Genomic DNA, 16,939 nt, shown 5'->3' with positions numbered 1-16,939 from the left:
AAGTCAACCTTCGGTTAAATTTCTAAATCTTAAATTGCCAAGTTTCGGCAAAACAACCCAAATCAGCGTACGGACTTCCGAATTCGATTTCGGGCATACACCCACATCCAAAATCATGATATCAAGCTATCGGAGTCGTCAAAATACCATTCCTGGATCATTTTCACAAAATTCAACCATTGGTCAACATAAACAACTTAGGTTTCAAAGCCAAGAATCAAAGGGTCCAAATTAACCCGAAATCTTTCCGGAACAAAACCAATCAACCCCGTAAGTCATAAAACCATAAACACACATGTGTGAAGCATCAAAAGGGGAAATATGGAGCAATTACACAAAATGACCGGTCAGGTCGTTACACTTTAGTGTTTGACGGATATGGTATTTTGATGGATATTTGTGAATTTTAACTCTAGTTATTTTGCATGAATTCGTTTATGCAACTTTGACTTGATTGCAATTTTGTTCGCTGAAGTATTTAATCGAAAGAAGAATATTTTGGGAGATTATCTTTGCACTATTTCATTTGATTTAATTCAGTGATTCTTTAAGTAATCAAAAGAGCTTGTTGAATTATTGATTAAATCAAGTTAGGAGAATATTCGAGAAAATTTTTCGTAAAGACTAGTCCAGTAACGTGTTCTTGAATATATTCACAATGCTTTATATTAGTTCATCTCGTAGGGTTAAGATTTAATCAAGAGAGGAGCCTTGGCTATACGATTGAACTAATCATCGAGTGATTCGTGAGAATCATTAGAACATTAGAGTGAATTAAACTAGAGTTATATCCCCAATAGCTATCTTGCACCTATCCTGTCACGGCCCTTATTTCTCCAATTGATTATTCAATGTTGCTCAAATCTTGTCTTTTCGTGATCAATTGTTAATTGCTTAAGTTTTTAATAATTAGTTTTAGTTCATAATCATTCCAACCAAAGTGTTAATCATCCTGGATAGCATTTAAGCTAGAAATTACTTGAGCATCGTTTAAATTCACACCATGTAGGAACAATAATTAAACTATACTATCTTTGACTAGCTAGCATCCATTTTGTGTTGTATTTTGCGCTCTTCATCACTACCCTAAGCATGGATAATACCCCGATGCGCACACATGGACTCAATCTCCTCACATGTGCGCCACTCATATCGTGTAGCCAACATTTATAACTCAAACAACTAGTGCCTCAACCAAGTTTAGTTGAGATACTTACCTCAAACAAGCCAAATCAATACTATAAAATGCCTCCCCGCGCCAATCAACCTTCGAACGGCTCGAATCTTGCCAAAAGTAACTCTAAAACATCAAATAATGCTATAGGAATCAAACTCAAACAATAAAGGTCGAATCTTTAACTAAATGCTCAAAGTCAACCAAAATATTCAACCTGGGCCCGTACCCCGAAACCCGACAAAACTCACACATTCCAATAACTCATTCAAATATGAGTCCAACCATACAAGTTTCATCTAAATATGACTCCAAATCGATGTTCAAAATCCAATTATTCACTTTTAAAAAGTTTTTCAACCCCTCCAAAATCCCCCCAATTTCTCTTTTAGATTCACCAATCAAATGCTAAAATCATAGATAGAATCATAAATAATAATCAGATCTAGGTAAAAAATACTTAACCCGATCCAGGTGATGAAAATCCCTTCAAATGTCGCTCAAATCCAAGCTCTCAATCTCATAATATGGTAAAATGAGCCAACCCTCGAAATATAACAAGCTACCAGTGAATCCGCATTTGCAACACCGCTTCTGCGGTACAAACCTCGCATCTGCGAGTATCCCTCAACATGCCACCCATCGCACCTGCGAAAAACCAGTCGCACCTGCAGCTCCTCATGTGCAGCTCCTCAAGCGCAGAAACACAAATCCTCAGTCTGGACAAGTTCCGCAGGTGCGCACCTCCAACCGCAGGTGCGAATTCGCATCTGCGGCCAATCCTCCGCAGATTCGGCACACCCAAACCAGCAACCCATGCAAACTCTAAAATGATCTGAAATCAATCTGAAACACACCAAGGCCCTTCAATACCCCGTCTGAACATACCAATAAGTCCTAAAATATAACACATACCTACTCAAGACTTCAAATCCCATAAAATAACATCAAAACTATGAATCACGTCTCAATTCAATCTTAACAAACTATTTCAAAATTTCAAATTCCAAACTTACGCCAAACACGTCTAAATAACTCGTAATCACCTCAAATTTTGCACAGAGGTTCGAAATAACATAACGAACCTATTCCAACTCCCCGAACAACAATCCGAACCCGATAACATCAAAGTCAACTCCCGGTCAAATCCATGAGCTTTCCAAACCTTCAAATTGCCATTGCTCGCCAAATAGAGCCAAAATATTCTAAAAACATCCAAATATGAATCAGTGCATATGCCTAAGTCCAAAATCACCAAACAAACCTATTTGAACCATCAAAACTCCGATCCGAGGTCAAATACACAAAAGTCAAACTTGGTCAACTCTTCCAACTTAAAGCTTCCAAATTGAGAATCATTCTTCCAAATCAATCTGGAACCACTCGAAAACCAAAATCGACCATACACGCAAGTCATAATACATCATATGAAGCTACTCTAGACCTCAAACCACCAAATGGAATGCAAATGCTCAAAATGACCAATCGGGTCGTTACACTTAGGAACATACTTAGACAAACTTTGAATTACGTTTTACAGGAATAAATAACGTAGACATCCTTAACTACTAAGAGTAGAACTATTTATGGAATAATATTACGTTTATGTTTCGTTACTTGGATCATGCCAAAAGAAGGAAGGATTAGCCTTAACATACCTAGTCTTAACCCATAGGCTCAAGAGCTCAACTTATATTTGCTTCATGATATATACGATAACAAGAATGATACTATCATCAACCATATGAACAATTCTCTTAACCGCATAATGGAAGGCAACCTATCCGAAAACGAAACAAATAGCATTTTTTCTGTTCTTATCATTCCCTCAAGCCTACCATAGGCAAGGTAATACAACAACACAACCAACAACTCCTATAATAAGTTTTACAACCCAAAACATCGATACGACGTGCGGCAAGCTCGAATACGATTATCAAACACACTCAAATATTTTCTTTCCTTCAAAATAAATATCAATGAAACAACAACAATATACTCAAGTTACTCCAACAATTTCCAGCCACTTTAAATAACTAAACCAGCTCAACAAATCCACACAACGTAACAAACGACTCAAATACACCATTCGTCCATTACTTCCATCATAAAATGACTAAGTATAACTGCAACATCAATATGTCTATATACATAGAGAGGAAGAGAGGTTTTACCTTGTAATACCTTCATATATTCATAACTATAACACATCACCACCTTCAACGACTATACATACCAAGAACAATGTCAACATGTCATACAATATACTCAACAAGTTGCTTTCATCATCTACTCTTCAACTTACAACTTATAACAACTAACATGATTAAATCATACAAAATGTCCAGCACACAAACAACCACTTTCATATAGTTTCCATCCTTATATCCATCATAAAAACAACATTAGACATCCCAACACATCTCAAGAACATCACAAACAAATTTCGAGTGCTATCTTGCAACATCTCAACCAAACAACCTAGCTAGGGCTTAGATATGATGAAACTCATATAGTAGAAGAAGGGCTTACCTTTAAACAACAACAAAAAAAAATCCCAAGAGAAACTCTCCTTAAACTTGCAAGAATTCACAACTCATCAACAACATCATATGAGTGGTCTCCACCACTTCTACAACACTTTTAATGAAAAACTTAGGTGGTTTGGCCTTGGATTTGTGTATGAACCTTTAGGATGTGCTTAGAGAGAGTTTAGAGGTGCTTGGAGGTATGGTTTTGGCCGAAAATGAGACCTGGAGACGAAGGCCACCACTTTATATAACAGGATAAGCCTCCACCGACTTTGTGGGTCCCAATGGGAGTTGCTTGTGCAGTCTCACGAAAATGCGAATATCTCTCTACTCCGACGTCGTATCGATGAACAGTTTAATGTATTGGAAACTAAACTCGTAGATCTTCAGTTTGGTGGGTGGATCACCCCATACCGCCAAGTACATTGAAAGAAAATCTCAGTAACATTAAATCCAAATTTTCAGTAAAATTATGAACATAACTTGTGACAACTTTTGACGTCTTTTGTTTTACAATTCGCTTGACTGTAAAACTTAATATACGACTATTATATGATTCAAATACCTCATAATATGACCTTCTTAGTATATTAAGAACTCCTAGTCTTACCCCAAAGATACAAGTTATAACATTTTCAACTTGACGGCTTTTCTTCGACTCATTCAACTTCTAACCCTCTTAGTACTTGCTGATCATGATCTTACACCATTGTAACCTCCAAGGTAACATGATTAATTTACTTTGTATAATCTCAAGAATTATCTCATTTCCGAGCTTATGTCAATTGACTTACGATATACTTGAGGTGTGAAAATACTGGAGGTATCACTCCCAACACACACACAAATTAAAACATGGTATAGAGTTCAGATTAAAGTTTTAATTGTCAATATGTAGCTAAATGTTAAGTATCACTTATATTTATAATTTCATGGTACCAATAAGAACACTATTCATTCCCCTTCCACCCCCACTCACCCATACACAAAAAATAAAATATGGTACCGAGTTAAGATTAAAGTTTTAATTCAATGTGTAGCTAAAGGTTAAATATCACTTAGATTTATAATTTTGTGATATCAATTAATTTCAATCTCATATTTAATTTTAAAAAAAATTCTAAATTTTGATTTAAGAACAAAAAATTATTAAAATTAGTTGATAGAAGCCTCTTTTAACAATCACTTGTTTCACATTTGGTTGCTATGATGGTAAGCAACCTCCACTTCCAATCTTGTTATGAGTTCGAGTCACCCCAAGAGTAAGGTGGGGAGTTATCGGAGGGAAGGATGTCGATAGTCTATTAAAAACAACCTTTCTACCACATAGTAGGGTAAGATCTGCGTACACACTACCTTCCCCATAACCCACTAATGAGATTATAATTTGTTGATGTTGTTTTTGTTGTTTCACATTTGGGCGCGACTGAATTGAAGAGACTCCACCTACCTCTTTTCTTTTCATTTTCCTCCGCAACTTCACCAAACCATGATATGCAATCAGTATAATATTACTATTGCTGCTATATAAGCACGTTTACCTATACAATTATTAGCTCATTAACAGCAAAGATTACCCCCCCCACCCCCCCCGCATTCAAGAATCCATTAATCCAAGAATGTGTTCGCTTTACGCATTCCTTATTAGATTCTGCTGATGCTCTTTTCGGATCGACATTTCAGGTACTTTTCCTTTTGGATATTTTCCCTTTTACAGTATCAAATTTATGGCGGTTGTCATCAGGGTTTCTTTGTTTTTTCCCTCTTCATTCTTGGTTTTGCTTTTATTCAAATCTTGAACTGAAGTTACAGAAGAAGTGATAATGAAGCTGGATTTTGGAGTAAAAGATTAACTGGGTGTTTGAATTTTGCAGAATTTGTTGTTGCTAAAATGGCAGCTCTTAAGCTCTCAGGTGCAGTAAAGATTGGAACTAGTAGTAGGGAATGTGCAAGAAGAACCTTAAAGAAAGTTTTTCTAGTTAAGACTTCAACAAGGAATAATTATCTTGGATCAAGATTTGTGAAGAGGTCGAGATTGAACAGTGTTGTTAAGAATTGTGGGTTAGTGAGTGATGGACATTCTGTAGATTCTTCTAATCTTGAAGAAAAGTTTGGCTCAACTAGAGACCAACTCTTAACTGAAGGAGCAATGTAAGATTTCCATCTTAGCTCTTTTTTCTTTTACCTCTTTTTTCTTTCAGTTAGTTTAATTTTGTGACAAAAGATAATTTTGTGGCTGTACTATTACAACCTTACAGGCAAAGTTTAGTGATTATACGTTGAAATTAACAAAGGCTAGGATGTAAAGATTGAAAAGCCTCCATGTTAACCTGTTTTGACAAACTTCTGTGTGGAAAATTCTTTTGTGCAAATTGGAGATGTTACATTTACATAGGGGAATCAAAGAGTATTCATTCTTTGCTATATCTTTATTTTTCTGTATAATTTATGCATTGGTTACCAGCACAAAAAGATATGTTTGTGTGAGAATGTGATGGGAAAATTTCTAAGTTCTATGCCTCAGTGCATTGTCAGGAACTTCTACTGAACAATCCCCAACTCAGGATGTACAAACCGAGCTTATAATGCTTTCTTTGCCTGCTATTGCTGGTCAAGCAATTGAACCGTTGGCACAACTAATGGAGACAGCTTATATTGGACGAATGGGTTAGTTATTGTCCAATCTTCCATTTTGTTTATGCCTCTTCCCCCATTTACTGTATTGTACTGCTAGTATTATCCTGTTATTTCTTGATGTATTTCTCTGCTTTGAGAATGGTTTCTTTGTTTGTGTGCTAAATGCACTCATTAGTTGATTTCACTTGAGATTGTATGTCACTCAATGCTGGTTGCTGCTTCGGTTGAGCTTCCTATTGTCCTCACTTATTCTGAGAAATAAATGTAAGACTGTAAAACTTCAGTTCTTCCTGTTGTTAAGAGGATACAATGTGATTCATCTAACTTTTTTGCCGTTCAAAGATCAGGTTTCTGCTGAAGATATATTTTACCTGTATATTGCACCACATACTTTGTTACATATTCTAATCAGGTGGCCTCCTGAGCTTATCTTATCCTGGCTATGATTAGCTAAGATGACCTCATGCTCTGAAGAGCTTCAAGCATTCATAAAAAACTGATAAAATGCCAATCCTATTGATTTTGTTCTGTCAACTTTGAAATTTAGTTCATTCTTTCAAGCAATTGCTTTGTTGAATTCTTTACAGAGAAACGAGAGTTCCACAAGGTTCTTGCTTGGATTTTGAGGATTTTATTGAATGGTCCTTTGAACTTTTTGCCAGTTACTTTTTTGGTTAGCACATGCGTCATTTTTCCTAACTCAATCTTTGGATTATTGTTTTCATCTTTGCAGTATTTTTATAGATAAATGTTTAATGGAGATAGTGGACTCCACTTCATACCTGACAAGCTCTGTGCTTTGATTAAAGGTGCATTGGAGTTGGCATCAGCTGGCATTTCTGTATCAATCTTTAACATAATATCGAAGGTGTTCAACATCCCTCTCCTGAGTGTGGCAACATCATTTGTGGCAGAAGACATCTCCAAGTATGCTGATGAGAATTCAGCTGCAGGTAAATTTGCATAGGTGCTAGGGGGATCTCCTTATAAGCATGTCACTTCTTAGATTACACATATTCAGACAGTCACACATTTATCTATATATCTATGCAGATGGTAAATAATTACTCCCTCCATTCCAACTTATGTTAACCTTTTCGCTTTTCGAGAGTTAACTTGACTAATCTTTGAAGCTAAATAGGATTAAAATAACTCAATATTTTAAAGTTAAAATTTAGATGTTTAAAAACTATACGAAAAGTACTATAAGTTGCAATTCTTCTCATGTCAATATGATGTAAAATTGCATTTCAAAATGTTGGTCAAAATTTACATAGTTTGAATCTTGAGAAGCGAAAAGGTTCACATAAACTGGAATGGAGGGAGTAATAGAAAAACAATATTTGATCAGCACTTCCTCTGAAACAGCAAAGTGTTTCCTGAAACAGCTGAAAGAAAGGCACTTCCATCTGTCTCCACTGCCTTAGTTTTATCTGCTGGAATTGGTGTGATTGAAGCTGCAGCAATGTATCTGGGCACTGGACCATTTCTCAGCATCATGGGTTTATCAACGGTAAATAATCCTCACTGAAATACATTCGAATAGCTTGATGTGTTGTTTAAATGATATTATATTTTAAGCTTGTGTGCTTTCCCATCACAGATCGACATATATGCTTGCCAATTGAAATTTCATTATGATAACTAGATTATTTTGAACCTTTTTCAACAGGATTCAACCATGCGTATTCCAGCAGAGCATTTTCTTAAACTTAGAGCGCTTGGTGCTCCAGCTGTTGTGCTTTATCTGGCTGTGCAAGGCATTTTTCGTGGTTTTAAGGACACAAGGACCCCTGTGTTATGTTTAGGCAAGTCTTCTAAATTATTGGTAGAATATTCAAGAGAAGAGTTTTACAATTTAGGTGTTAACCTCTTTGGTTTATACAAAAATACAACTTCCTGACCCAACTCGGTCAACCTTTTCTTTTTCATTTAATGCCTTTGTGTTGCATTTCTGCTAACATTCATCTTGAGGAAGTTGCTGTCTGCTTCATTGCATGACTTCAAAAAGCAGTTTGCAAATCAGTAGATGAATGTGTGTAACTAAATTTTCGGGATTGTAGATACGTTACTGTACAGTATATCTCCACATCTAATTAGAGCGCTTACTTTGCTTTAATTCTATGTAATGACATGTTGAGCGTCAAGTCATGTACTAATCAATCATAGAAAACATTGTAACAGAAAATTTATATTGAGCTGTATCGGAAAAAAGTAGCTCTTGGCAAAGTAGTATTTATTGGTTTATAGTGTCACTAAATATATTAGACGAAGAAACTTCCTCAGAATATTTCTCCACATGAAAGAAGCTAAACTGACTCTTGCTCTGTTAGTTGAGCATGCATTTTATTTTAGTGAAGATATTAATAATAGGCATTCTATCAATATCCTTTAATTTTTTTCTCTAACTTTAACGGGTGGAAAATGTTGTGGATGTTGCAGGGTTAGGGAATCTGTCAGCTGTATTTTTTTTCCCCATCTTCATGTATATTTTTCAACTGGGCATCACTGGTGCAGCCATTTCTACCGTCTTATCTCAGTATGTTCCTGGAAAGTTCTACTTTGTTTTTCCATAACAACATCTGGCAAATAAATCTAATGACTTTAAATTGCAGATACATTGTGGCCATTTTGATGTTATGGCATCTTAATAAAAAGACTGTATTGCTGCTGCCAAGCATTAAGAACTTGCAATTTGGTGGCTATTTAAAATCTGGTAAGTGATTTTTGTTGAGCTAATTAATCCCTTGTACGAGTTTTTCTATCAAATTGTCCAAGCTGTTGTATATGACTTACTATGTTGGTGCATGATAATCAAGAAAAAACAAGACATTCATTCAACCGCTGCTCCCAGTACATTAGTTTAGCTTAAACAAGCCTGTTCTCAGAAAATTTCAGACTTCAGATTATAGTTACAGTCCTCGCCGTAAGAGTTGTAAAACAACTACTTGAGCTAGAAGCTTAGTTACTAAAGAGGAAAAGATGTTCCAATATACTAGCAGTGATGCTTTCATGTAAGTTTCACTGTAGTTGAAACTTCTGGAAATTCTAGGAAGAAACAAAAAATTAATCAAAAAGCTTCATAACTTGATTAATTTGTCAAAAATGATGTTCCTGTAAGTGAGCTAGTCCGTTTATTATTGGAGAGTCTGAATCTCTCGTGTTAGTATCTGTGGGGAGTAAGTTTCGAACTTTCATGTGGCATTAGGTGGTTTTCTTCTTGGGAGAACTCTAGCTGCTGTTCTTACAGTAACTTTGAGCACATCAATGGCGGCTCGATTAGGAGCAATACCCATGGCGGCCCATCAGATATGCTTGCAAGTATGGCTATCTGCCTCGCTATTGGCAGATGCCCAAGCTGCATCTGGTCAGGTGAGCATTTTTTACCCTCTCTTTATTCATTTGTTCCCATTATGAATGAGTTTGCAATTGCATTTGCATGGTGATGATGGAAACAATGATAACTGAATTTATGAGCATCAAAGCATGGCAAGTATATGTCCTCATTGCAGAAATCTTTATGACTTAACTGTTTGACAAACATACATTTTCATTTTCCATTTTGCAGGCTCTCATTGCAAGTTCGTTTGCAAGACGGGACTACAGCAGAGTTAAATTGATCACACATGTAGCTTTAAAGGTTAGATAGACTCTTTTTTTGCATCTTATAGCTCTCCTAGATGGAAAAAAATCGAGACATCCTTAGCTGTTTCCTGTTTTCTTCTCTCTCTCTCTCTCGCGCGCGCTCGCTTTCTACTTATTATCTTCTTTTTCTTTAATCTCTTTTAAGTTTTTAACAAAGTGCCCTTGGCTTTTTCAGACAGGATTAGCTACTGGGTTTTTGTTAGCCATTATTTTGGGTCTGTCCTTTCCTTCTTTTGCGAAGTGCTTCACAAACGACTCTCAAGTGCTAGATATCGTTAGATCTGGTTTACTGGTATGCTTTATCTATTCTGCACTTAGTTTATGTGTTCCTTTCATTGCATCTTCCTCAGCATTTTGTGTCCAATTTCTTACAGTTTGTCAGTGCCAGTCAACCCCTTAATGCTCTAGCCTATATCTTTGATGGGCTCCACTATGGTGTTTCAGATTTCCCATTTGCAGCTATCTCCATGGTAAGCAACCTCTATAAAAATGGTGCAATAATTAAAAGAAAATACGAACTTTGTACTGACGTTTCCTCACAATTTGTAGATGATCGTGGGTGCTCTCTCTTCAGTGTTTCTGCTTTATGCTACTCCTATAATTGGTCTTCCGGGAGTTTGGTCGGGTTTGACTATTTTCATGGGATTGCGCTCTGTGGCTGGTTTCATGAGGTAATTTAACTACCAAATAAACTACTATATGTAGATTAGGAACTTACAATCTCGAACCTAGACCTGTTTGATTGTTCGGGACTTCCTGGCATTTAGAAGCCTTCTAAAATGTCAAATTCCCCGTAAATCTACTGAACTCGTCCCCCAGCATCTTTTCGGATCTCTATTCCCACATTTATATGCATCTCTTTTACAAAAGAAATGAAGGCGAACGTTTTCTTTTTAGTTACTTTTCAAATCTGCAATTTTCTTTGTGTGTTTTAGGGTTTTGGGGGGTGGGGTGGGGTGTGACTAGTTGAAGCTACAACACGTTGACAAGAGCATCATTTTTTCTAAAATATAAATAAGAGCCATAGTCAAGGGCCTTTTGGTTTAACAATATGCTCTGTGGAAATTGAATATGTTGTTAGATTCTACATTCTGAAGTACCTTCCATCCAGGACCATTGCTTCACTCTGTTTTCATAATTCTTAATTCATGTTTCTATTTTAGATTATCAGCGAAGAATGGTCCATGGTGGTTCTTACAGGACTCACAAGAAAATGAGGTCAGTTGACTTTTTCAATATGGTTCAATAGTCAGGTCGCAACATGCACTAATGTTGATGTATTGGCTTCTCTTTAAAATTTTAACTTCTAGATAGAATGGCATGAATGCTGGAATCTGTATAACACATGTAACCCACATCCACCTCTTTCCACCCCTACCTACCACCCCAGCCCAAAAAAAAATGAAATTGGAACTGTAACTAGATTCTGGCAATTGAAGAAGGATCTCGGATACTTGGAAAAAATATGAACCGCTTTAATACTTGTATTGCTGCATTAGGGGCCGAGGGAGAAGAAAGGGGGTTTGAATATAGGAATCGAACCATGACCTAAAGCATTATTAATTGAAGGGGTCGAACCATGACGTAAAGCATTATTTTGAGCCCCCTTTGTCACACCCGGGTAGCCTTCATTATTGTGTTAATGGAATTCAACAATCAATATATATACATAAAAGAAATTTTCACCTATACACAGTTTAATTTTCTGACAAAGGGGATCAATTGATCACCTTTAGGGCAATGTGGCTCCATTACTGGCTCTATGCAGCAATAAGAAGAAAATATCCTACTGCTTGCAAGCGTACCTATTAGGATCGTTTGGTTGGTGAACAAGTTATGCAGGATTATGGTGATGGGATTATAATATGGAGATCGGGTAATGACTGGACTATTTAGTGGATATACTTTTATTGATAGATGTTTGTTTCATTGGACTAAAAATGGGAGATACGGGATAATAATATAAACATGTGTTTGGTTTCAAACTAGATAAGTTGGGAGAAACTTTTATTTCCTATTTTAATCTTGGATTTTTAAAGGACTTTGGTAGAAGAGCTTTGGAGAAGGGAATCTTTCATTTTGGTGTTTTATCCAAGGTTTGTTATGATTTGGTATAAAAATAATACCATAATTGTGGTATAAATAATCCTAGAATTGCTAATCACGAAATCGAAAATTCAACCAAACGCGGGATAAAATAATCCCGCATTTATCCCAAAATTGTTATACCTTATCCCACAAACCAAACAACCCCTTACTGCATTGCCCTTACCTTCTTACGCAACATTGGAATTATTTGTACTTTCGCCTTCCATTAACGCCAAATTTATGCTGTCTTTTCATGTGCATCTTTTCTCATGAGTTCCACTTTCTTATGTACTTTCATTTCTAGGTTGCAATATCATAGGAACGCGTTGAGATTAGAGGCTGCATGCTTTTCAAATGAAGCTAAAAGCTCAAGGCAATGGAGCTACTATTGAACAACATACCCAACATAGATCAGCTGTGGTGTTAAATTTGCAACTTTAGCTACCTGGAGTAGAATCATCTGGTACTGTTCTACTCAAACCTTAGGACTTCATAGCCTCTATTTTTCTTACAAAATTTGTATCTTTTGAAGCCACAGATACCCTGTAAATTGCATTTGACAAATAAATGGAAGAAAAATCTTGGTCTGTTTCGAGTATGTGTGGGTCAAATTGAACAGAAGACTTGAAGTTTAGCGAGAAAATGTAGAACAGAAAAATAAAAATAAAACAAAATTCATGAGTGGATAATCTCATGTTCAGTCTGCATAGCTAGAAAGTTTTTTTTCTATCTGGATTTTATTTACATTCATTGACAGTGTAATCAAATTTAAGTTACTACTTCCATTTATTATGGTTGATTACCCGTAATTACTTTTTTAATGACCTGATAGTCTAATTACGTTTACACTATTACTATAGTTAACCTGTCTTGTTGTAGTGTATCCCAATTTATGGTACATATCATTTCTCTTGCTGGAACATAACATAAAGTAGAAATGAGTGTTATTACCAGCAATGTCCAGTATTGAACTTATTGGCATGAAAGAATGATCCACAGATTATTTAGTAGATGACTTCATAAAGTCAATCCTTGTCCTGCCTCTTCATTTCGTTCAGAGTAGACTGCCCAAGGCTTTTGCTTTCTCCCTTAGGATAAATTTCTGTATCTTTCCGGTCGATGTTTTGGGAAGATCTTGAAATATTACTGTCCGGGGTGCCATGTAATGAGGCAAATTATCCCTGCAGAAATTGATAATTTCTTTAGCACTAACTTCAAATCCCTCCTTCAACTTCACAAATGCACAAGGTGTCTGTCCCCAGTGGTTATCTGGTCGTGCGACTAATGCTGCTTCAAATACTGCTGGATGTCTATACAGAGCCCTTTCTACCTCAACTGTGCTTATATTTTCTCCACCAGAGATTATGATGTCTTTTAACCGATCCTTAACGTCTATATAACCATCAGGATGTTTAACAGCAAGATCACCACTATGAAACCATCCACCTCTAAAAGCTTCTTCTGTTGCTTTGACATCTTTCAAATAACCACTCATTACTGTATTCCCTCTAAACATAACTTCTCCCATTGTTACACCATCCGCGGGCACCTTCTCCATGGTGGCAGAATCTCTTACATCAACTTCCTCTAAACAAAGATGCTGCACTCCTTGTCTTGCTTTCAGTGTAAATCTTTCATCTAGAGGCAAAGAATCCCACTCAGGCTTTAATTTCACCGAATTTTATCAACTACACAGTAAAATCACAAATTTGTTTTGTCACAATAATGTAACAATAACAATAAAGTCACAGAACTGTTTTTTTTTACTTAACTATTATAGTAGATTAAGTTCAGTGATCATAAATCTTGTACCTGGACCATATGTCTCTGTTAGTCCATATAAGTGATTTACTCCAAATCCCAACTCCTCCATTCTGGAAAGGATTTGTGGAGGTGGTGGTGAACCCCCTGTCATAATCTTAACCTTGTGTGGAAGTGGCTTCCGGTCATACGGCGATGAATTCACTATCATATTCAAGACAGTAGGTGCCCCTCCCATATATGTCACCTTGTACAATGAAATACTTTGAAATATTTCTTTTGCAGATACATGTCTTAGACAAACATTAGTGCCACCAAATGCTGCTAGACCCCAAATGAGGCACCATCCGTTGCAGTGAAATGTTGGAACAGTCCAAAGATAAATAGGTAATGAACTCATCTCATGAAGCATAAATGTGGCAATAGAATTGAGATATGCACCTCTATGACTGTAAACAACTCCTTTAGGTCTTGATGTTGTTCCAGAAGTATAGTTAATGCTAATAGGGTCAAATTCACTTATTGGCCACCTTGTAGAAAAATCACTATGGCCACTTTTGAGGAGACTTTCATATTCATAAGTGTTAAGAGTTGTCAATATTGTTAGATTTTTCAGAGATTACAACAAGAAGAGATGGTTGTGTTTTCTTGATAGCAAGAAGAGAAATTGCTCCTTGAGCAAGTTGGAGCAACTGTTGATCCACAAATATGACTTTTGCTTCTGAATGCATTAGCCGTGTTGATATCATAGCTGAATCAAGACGTGTGTTTAATGTACAAAGAATTGCTCCAGCCATAGGTACTGCAAAATGTAGCTCTTGCATTGCTGGTACATTAGGAGCTAGTGTTGCAACCTACAGAATGTCAAATACATAAAATTGAGGAACTAAATCATGTAAGTTATTGTGTCATTATTATTAAATTGGTGCAACAAGAAAGAAATTGATTAAAAACCAAAAGAGTAAATATCAAGAGAGTTTAAGTTTTATGCACGGACTGTTTTCACAATTTGGTTACTTAAAAGTAATTACAGGTAACTCTATTTAATAGGTAAGTATATGCATTAGTAACCTACTAAACATAGTAAATAGCTTGGTATAACCGATTAAGTTGTTTTACACTGTCAACGTATATAACTTAAAATCCAAATTGAAATAAGTTTTTGGCAGTGAGTTTCTTCCCAATTTTTTTGTTAAATAGCAAATTAATGCATAATTTCTAGCCATGTAACATTGTTAACATCTCAAATGACAGAATTAAAATCATTTCTTAATGGGATTAGGGATATATCATGATCAAGTTGACATAAAATGTTACCACATCAGCACGAGAAATCCCCAACTGAGCCAAGGCAGAAGCAAGCTTTATACACCTAGCATAGGTCTCTTCCCAAGTGTACGTCACAGAGGAACCATAGATTACTGAAATTCTATCACTAAAAACATTAGCTGCTCTCTCCAAGAAACTTATGGGTGTCAATGGAATATAATTTGCATCACATTTGACCATACCCTCCACGGATGGCCATGGCTCAGAAACTTGATGATCATGATCCCCAGAAAGCTGGCACAACCTCTTAGACGTCTTCAATGTCTTAGGAAAAATCCTGGCTACGCCACTGCTCTTAGTGCATGAAACGTGAGCTTGATTAGGACCATTAAAGAACCATCCACCCAATCTTGAGTCCTTGAAAAAGTGACTCGTGTTGATGGTGAAAGAGAGACTCATTGGAAGTATATATATATATATGGAAGAGCTGCAAACTTGCAATATTGGTCTTCTAGCCTGATTATGACTATATTATAATCGAGTTAGATGATAAAGGAACTGAGTTGATTAGTGCATTAATATACTTAGCGTCAAAAGAATGGAAATATTAGTATTATTTGAAGGATTAGAGTTCAAATATGTGCTGGTGCGGATATGATGGGTTTTGTAAGAAGCTCTCATCTCCATATTGTTTGTATATACTCCGTACGTTCCACAAAAGAATGACATTATTTTCTTGTTAATGCATTTCAAAAAAATAATATATTTCTAAATTTTAAACAATTTAATTTGAACATCTTATTTTATTCTTAATAATAAAATTTTATTGCAACCAGTGACGGAGTTAAAATTTTCATTAAGGGATCAAAATATTAAAAAATAAAGCCACGAAGAAGCCAAGGGTGTCAATATGTAGCATATATACATATTTAAAATATATATATTTACCTAGCTAAATGTGTAATTTCTCGACGAAGGGGCGCCGGTTGACACCCTTTGAGCTCATGTGACTCCACCACTAATTGCAACAGAAATATTATGACATGCCAATAAAGACTATTCCCTCCGTTTATTTTTAGTTGTACACTTTTGACTTTGCACTCCTTTTTAAGAAAAAAATAAATAAAGTATATATTTTATAATTTTACCAATAATAATGATAGCATTTCAAATAATATTGAGAAATGATTTGGGATAAAGTAGTTAATGATAAAGTTAAAACAAGAAAAAATTGACTTTCTTGATTTGCTAAAATGGACAAGTAAAAGCAAATACATGTATTTTTAGTATAGTGGGCAAGTAAAAATGAAAGTAAGGAATACATGTTTGAGAAGTCTTCCTTTTTCCGTGCCCAATCAAATTGTGTCATATAAATTGAATATGCATTTGATTTTTCCCTTTGTAGAAGCAACAAATAAACTAGGAAACCTTTCTGAGTTTTTCAATCAAGAAATCTTATGAGTTAGTACGTAATTGAGTAGTAGGCTCGAGGTTTTAACTACGTACTGGTAGCCTTTTGCTTGCTATATATCACATGAACTAAGCTTCCTAGGAGTATGTTGGGCTAAAATTGCGTCATGATTAAAATCGGTGGAAATGACACCAGGTAATTACTTTTAAGTATGTTGTTTAAAATGTATATTCACAGTTTATAGTATATTTAAAAATTAGTCAATTTCGTACAAACTCCATGACACGGCGTCCTAGAGTTTAAATTTCAGGATATTGTGTCCTAAAATTCGAAAATTGTGTCCAGAAGTTCGAATCTTATGTCCTGAATTTTAAATTAGTAGTTTAAAAATTCAAGACATTTAGTCCTGAATTTCAAATTAGC

General features: G+C 35.7%; 1 protein-coding gene and 1 pseudogene across 3 annotated transcripts; one reads left to right on the top strand and one right to left on the bottom strand.

Moving 5' to 3' along the window:
• Window positions 1-5,117: 5,117 nt before the first annotated feature.
• Window positions 5,118-14,592, top strand: LOC107771007 (protein DETOXIFICATION 45, chloroplastic-like). Of its 3 annotated transcripts, XR_012701181.1 has the most exons (17): window positions 5,118-5,388; window positions 5,580-5,856; window positions 6,230-6,372; window positions 7,152-7,295; window positions 7,731-7,855; window positions 8,015-8,150; window positions 8,785-8,881; window positions 8,958-9,058; window positions 9,551-9,714; window positions 9,911-9,982; window positions 10,163-10,279; window positions 10,362-10,457; window positions 10,537-10,658; window positions 11,151-11,205; window positions 12,380-12,538; window positions 14,122-14,223; window positions 14,444-14,592. XR_012701181.1 is itself a non-coding variant. In XM_016590330.2 (15 exons), the coding sequence occupies exons 2-15, from the start codon at window positions 5,597-5,599 to the stop codon at window positions 12,392-12,394; spliced, it is 1,647 nt and encodes a 548-aa protein (XP_016445816.2). In that variant the 5' UTR covers window positions 5,118-5,388; window positions 5,580-5,596; the 3' UTR covers window positions 12,395-12,896. The 3 variants fall into 3 exon arrangements, 2 of the variants coding, with proteins under 2 accessions (XP_016445816.2, XP_016445817.2); XM_016590330.2 differs by lacking the exons at window positions 14,122-14,223; window positions 14,444-14,592 and having other exon boundaries at window positions 12,380-12,896; XM_016590331.2 differs by lacking the exons at window positions 14,122-14,223; window positions 14,444-14,592 and having other exon boundaries at window positions 5,121-5,388; window positions 7,152-7,269; window positions 7,711-7,855; window positions 12,380-12,896.
• On the bottom strand, window positions 13,031-15,689 carry LOC107771008 (butanoate--CoA ligase AAE1-like; annotated as a pseudogene).
• Window positions 15,690-16,939: the final 1,250 nt, after the last annotated feature.

Source organism: Nicotiana tabacum, chromosome 17, assembly GCF_000715075.1.
Source record: "Nicotiana tabacum cultivar K326 chromosome 17, ASM71507v2, whole genome shotgun sequence".
In the NCBI taxonomy this organism is placed as follows: domain Eukaryota; kingdom Viridiplantae; phylum Streptophyta; class Magnoliopsida; order Solanales; family Solanaceae; genus Nicotiana; species Nicotiana tabacum.
This window is presented reverse-complemented; position numbering and strand designations above follow the sequence as displayed.

What these genes read in the sequence shown, in the direction of transcription:
- LOC107771007 (XM_016590330.2), top strand. Translation starts at nt 5,597, where the DNA reads ATGGCAGCTCTTAAGCTCTCAGGTGCAGTAAAGATTGGAACTAGTAGT. An exon ending in AGCTTATATTGGACGAATGG is followed by an intron (nt 6,373 to 7,151) that starts GTTAGTTATTGT and finishes CTTTGATTAAAG; the next exon opens with GTGCATTGGAGTTGGCATCA. An exon ending in TCACACATGTAGCTTTAAAG is followed by an intron (nt 9,983 to 10,162) that starts GTTAGATAGACT and finishes TGGCTTTTTCAG; the next exon opens with ACAGGATTAGCTACTGGGTT.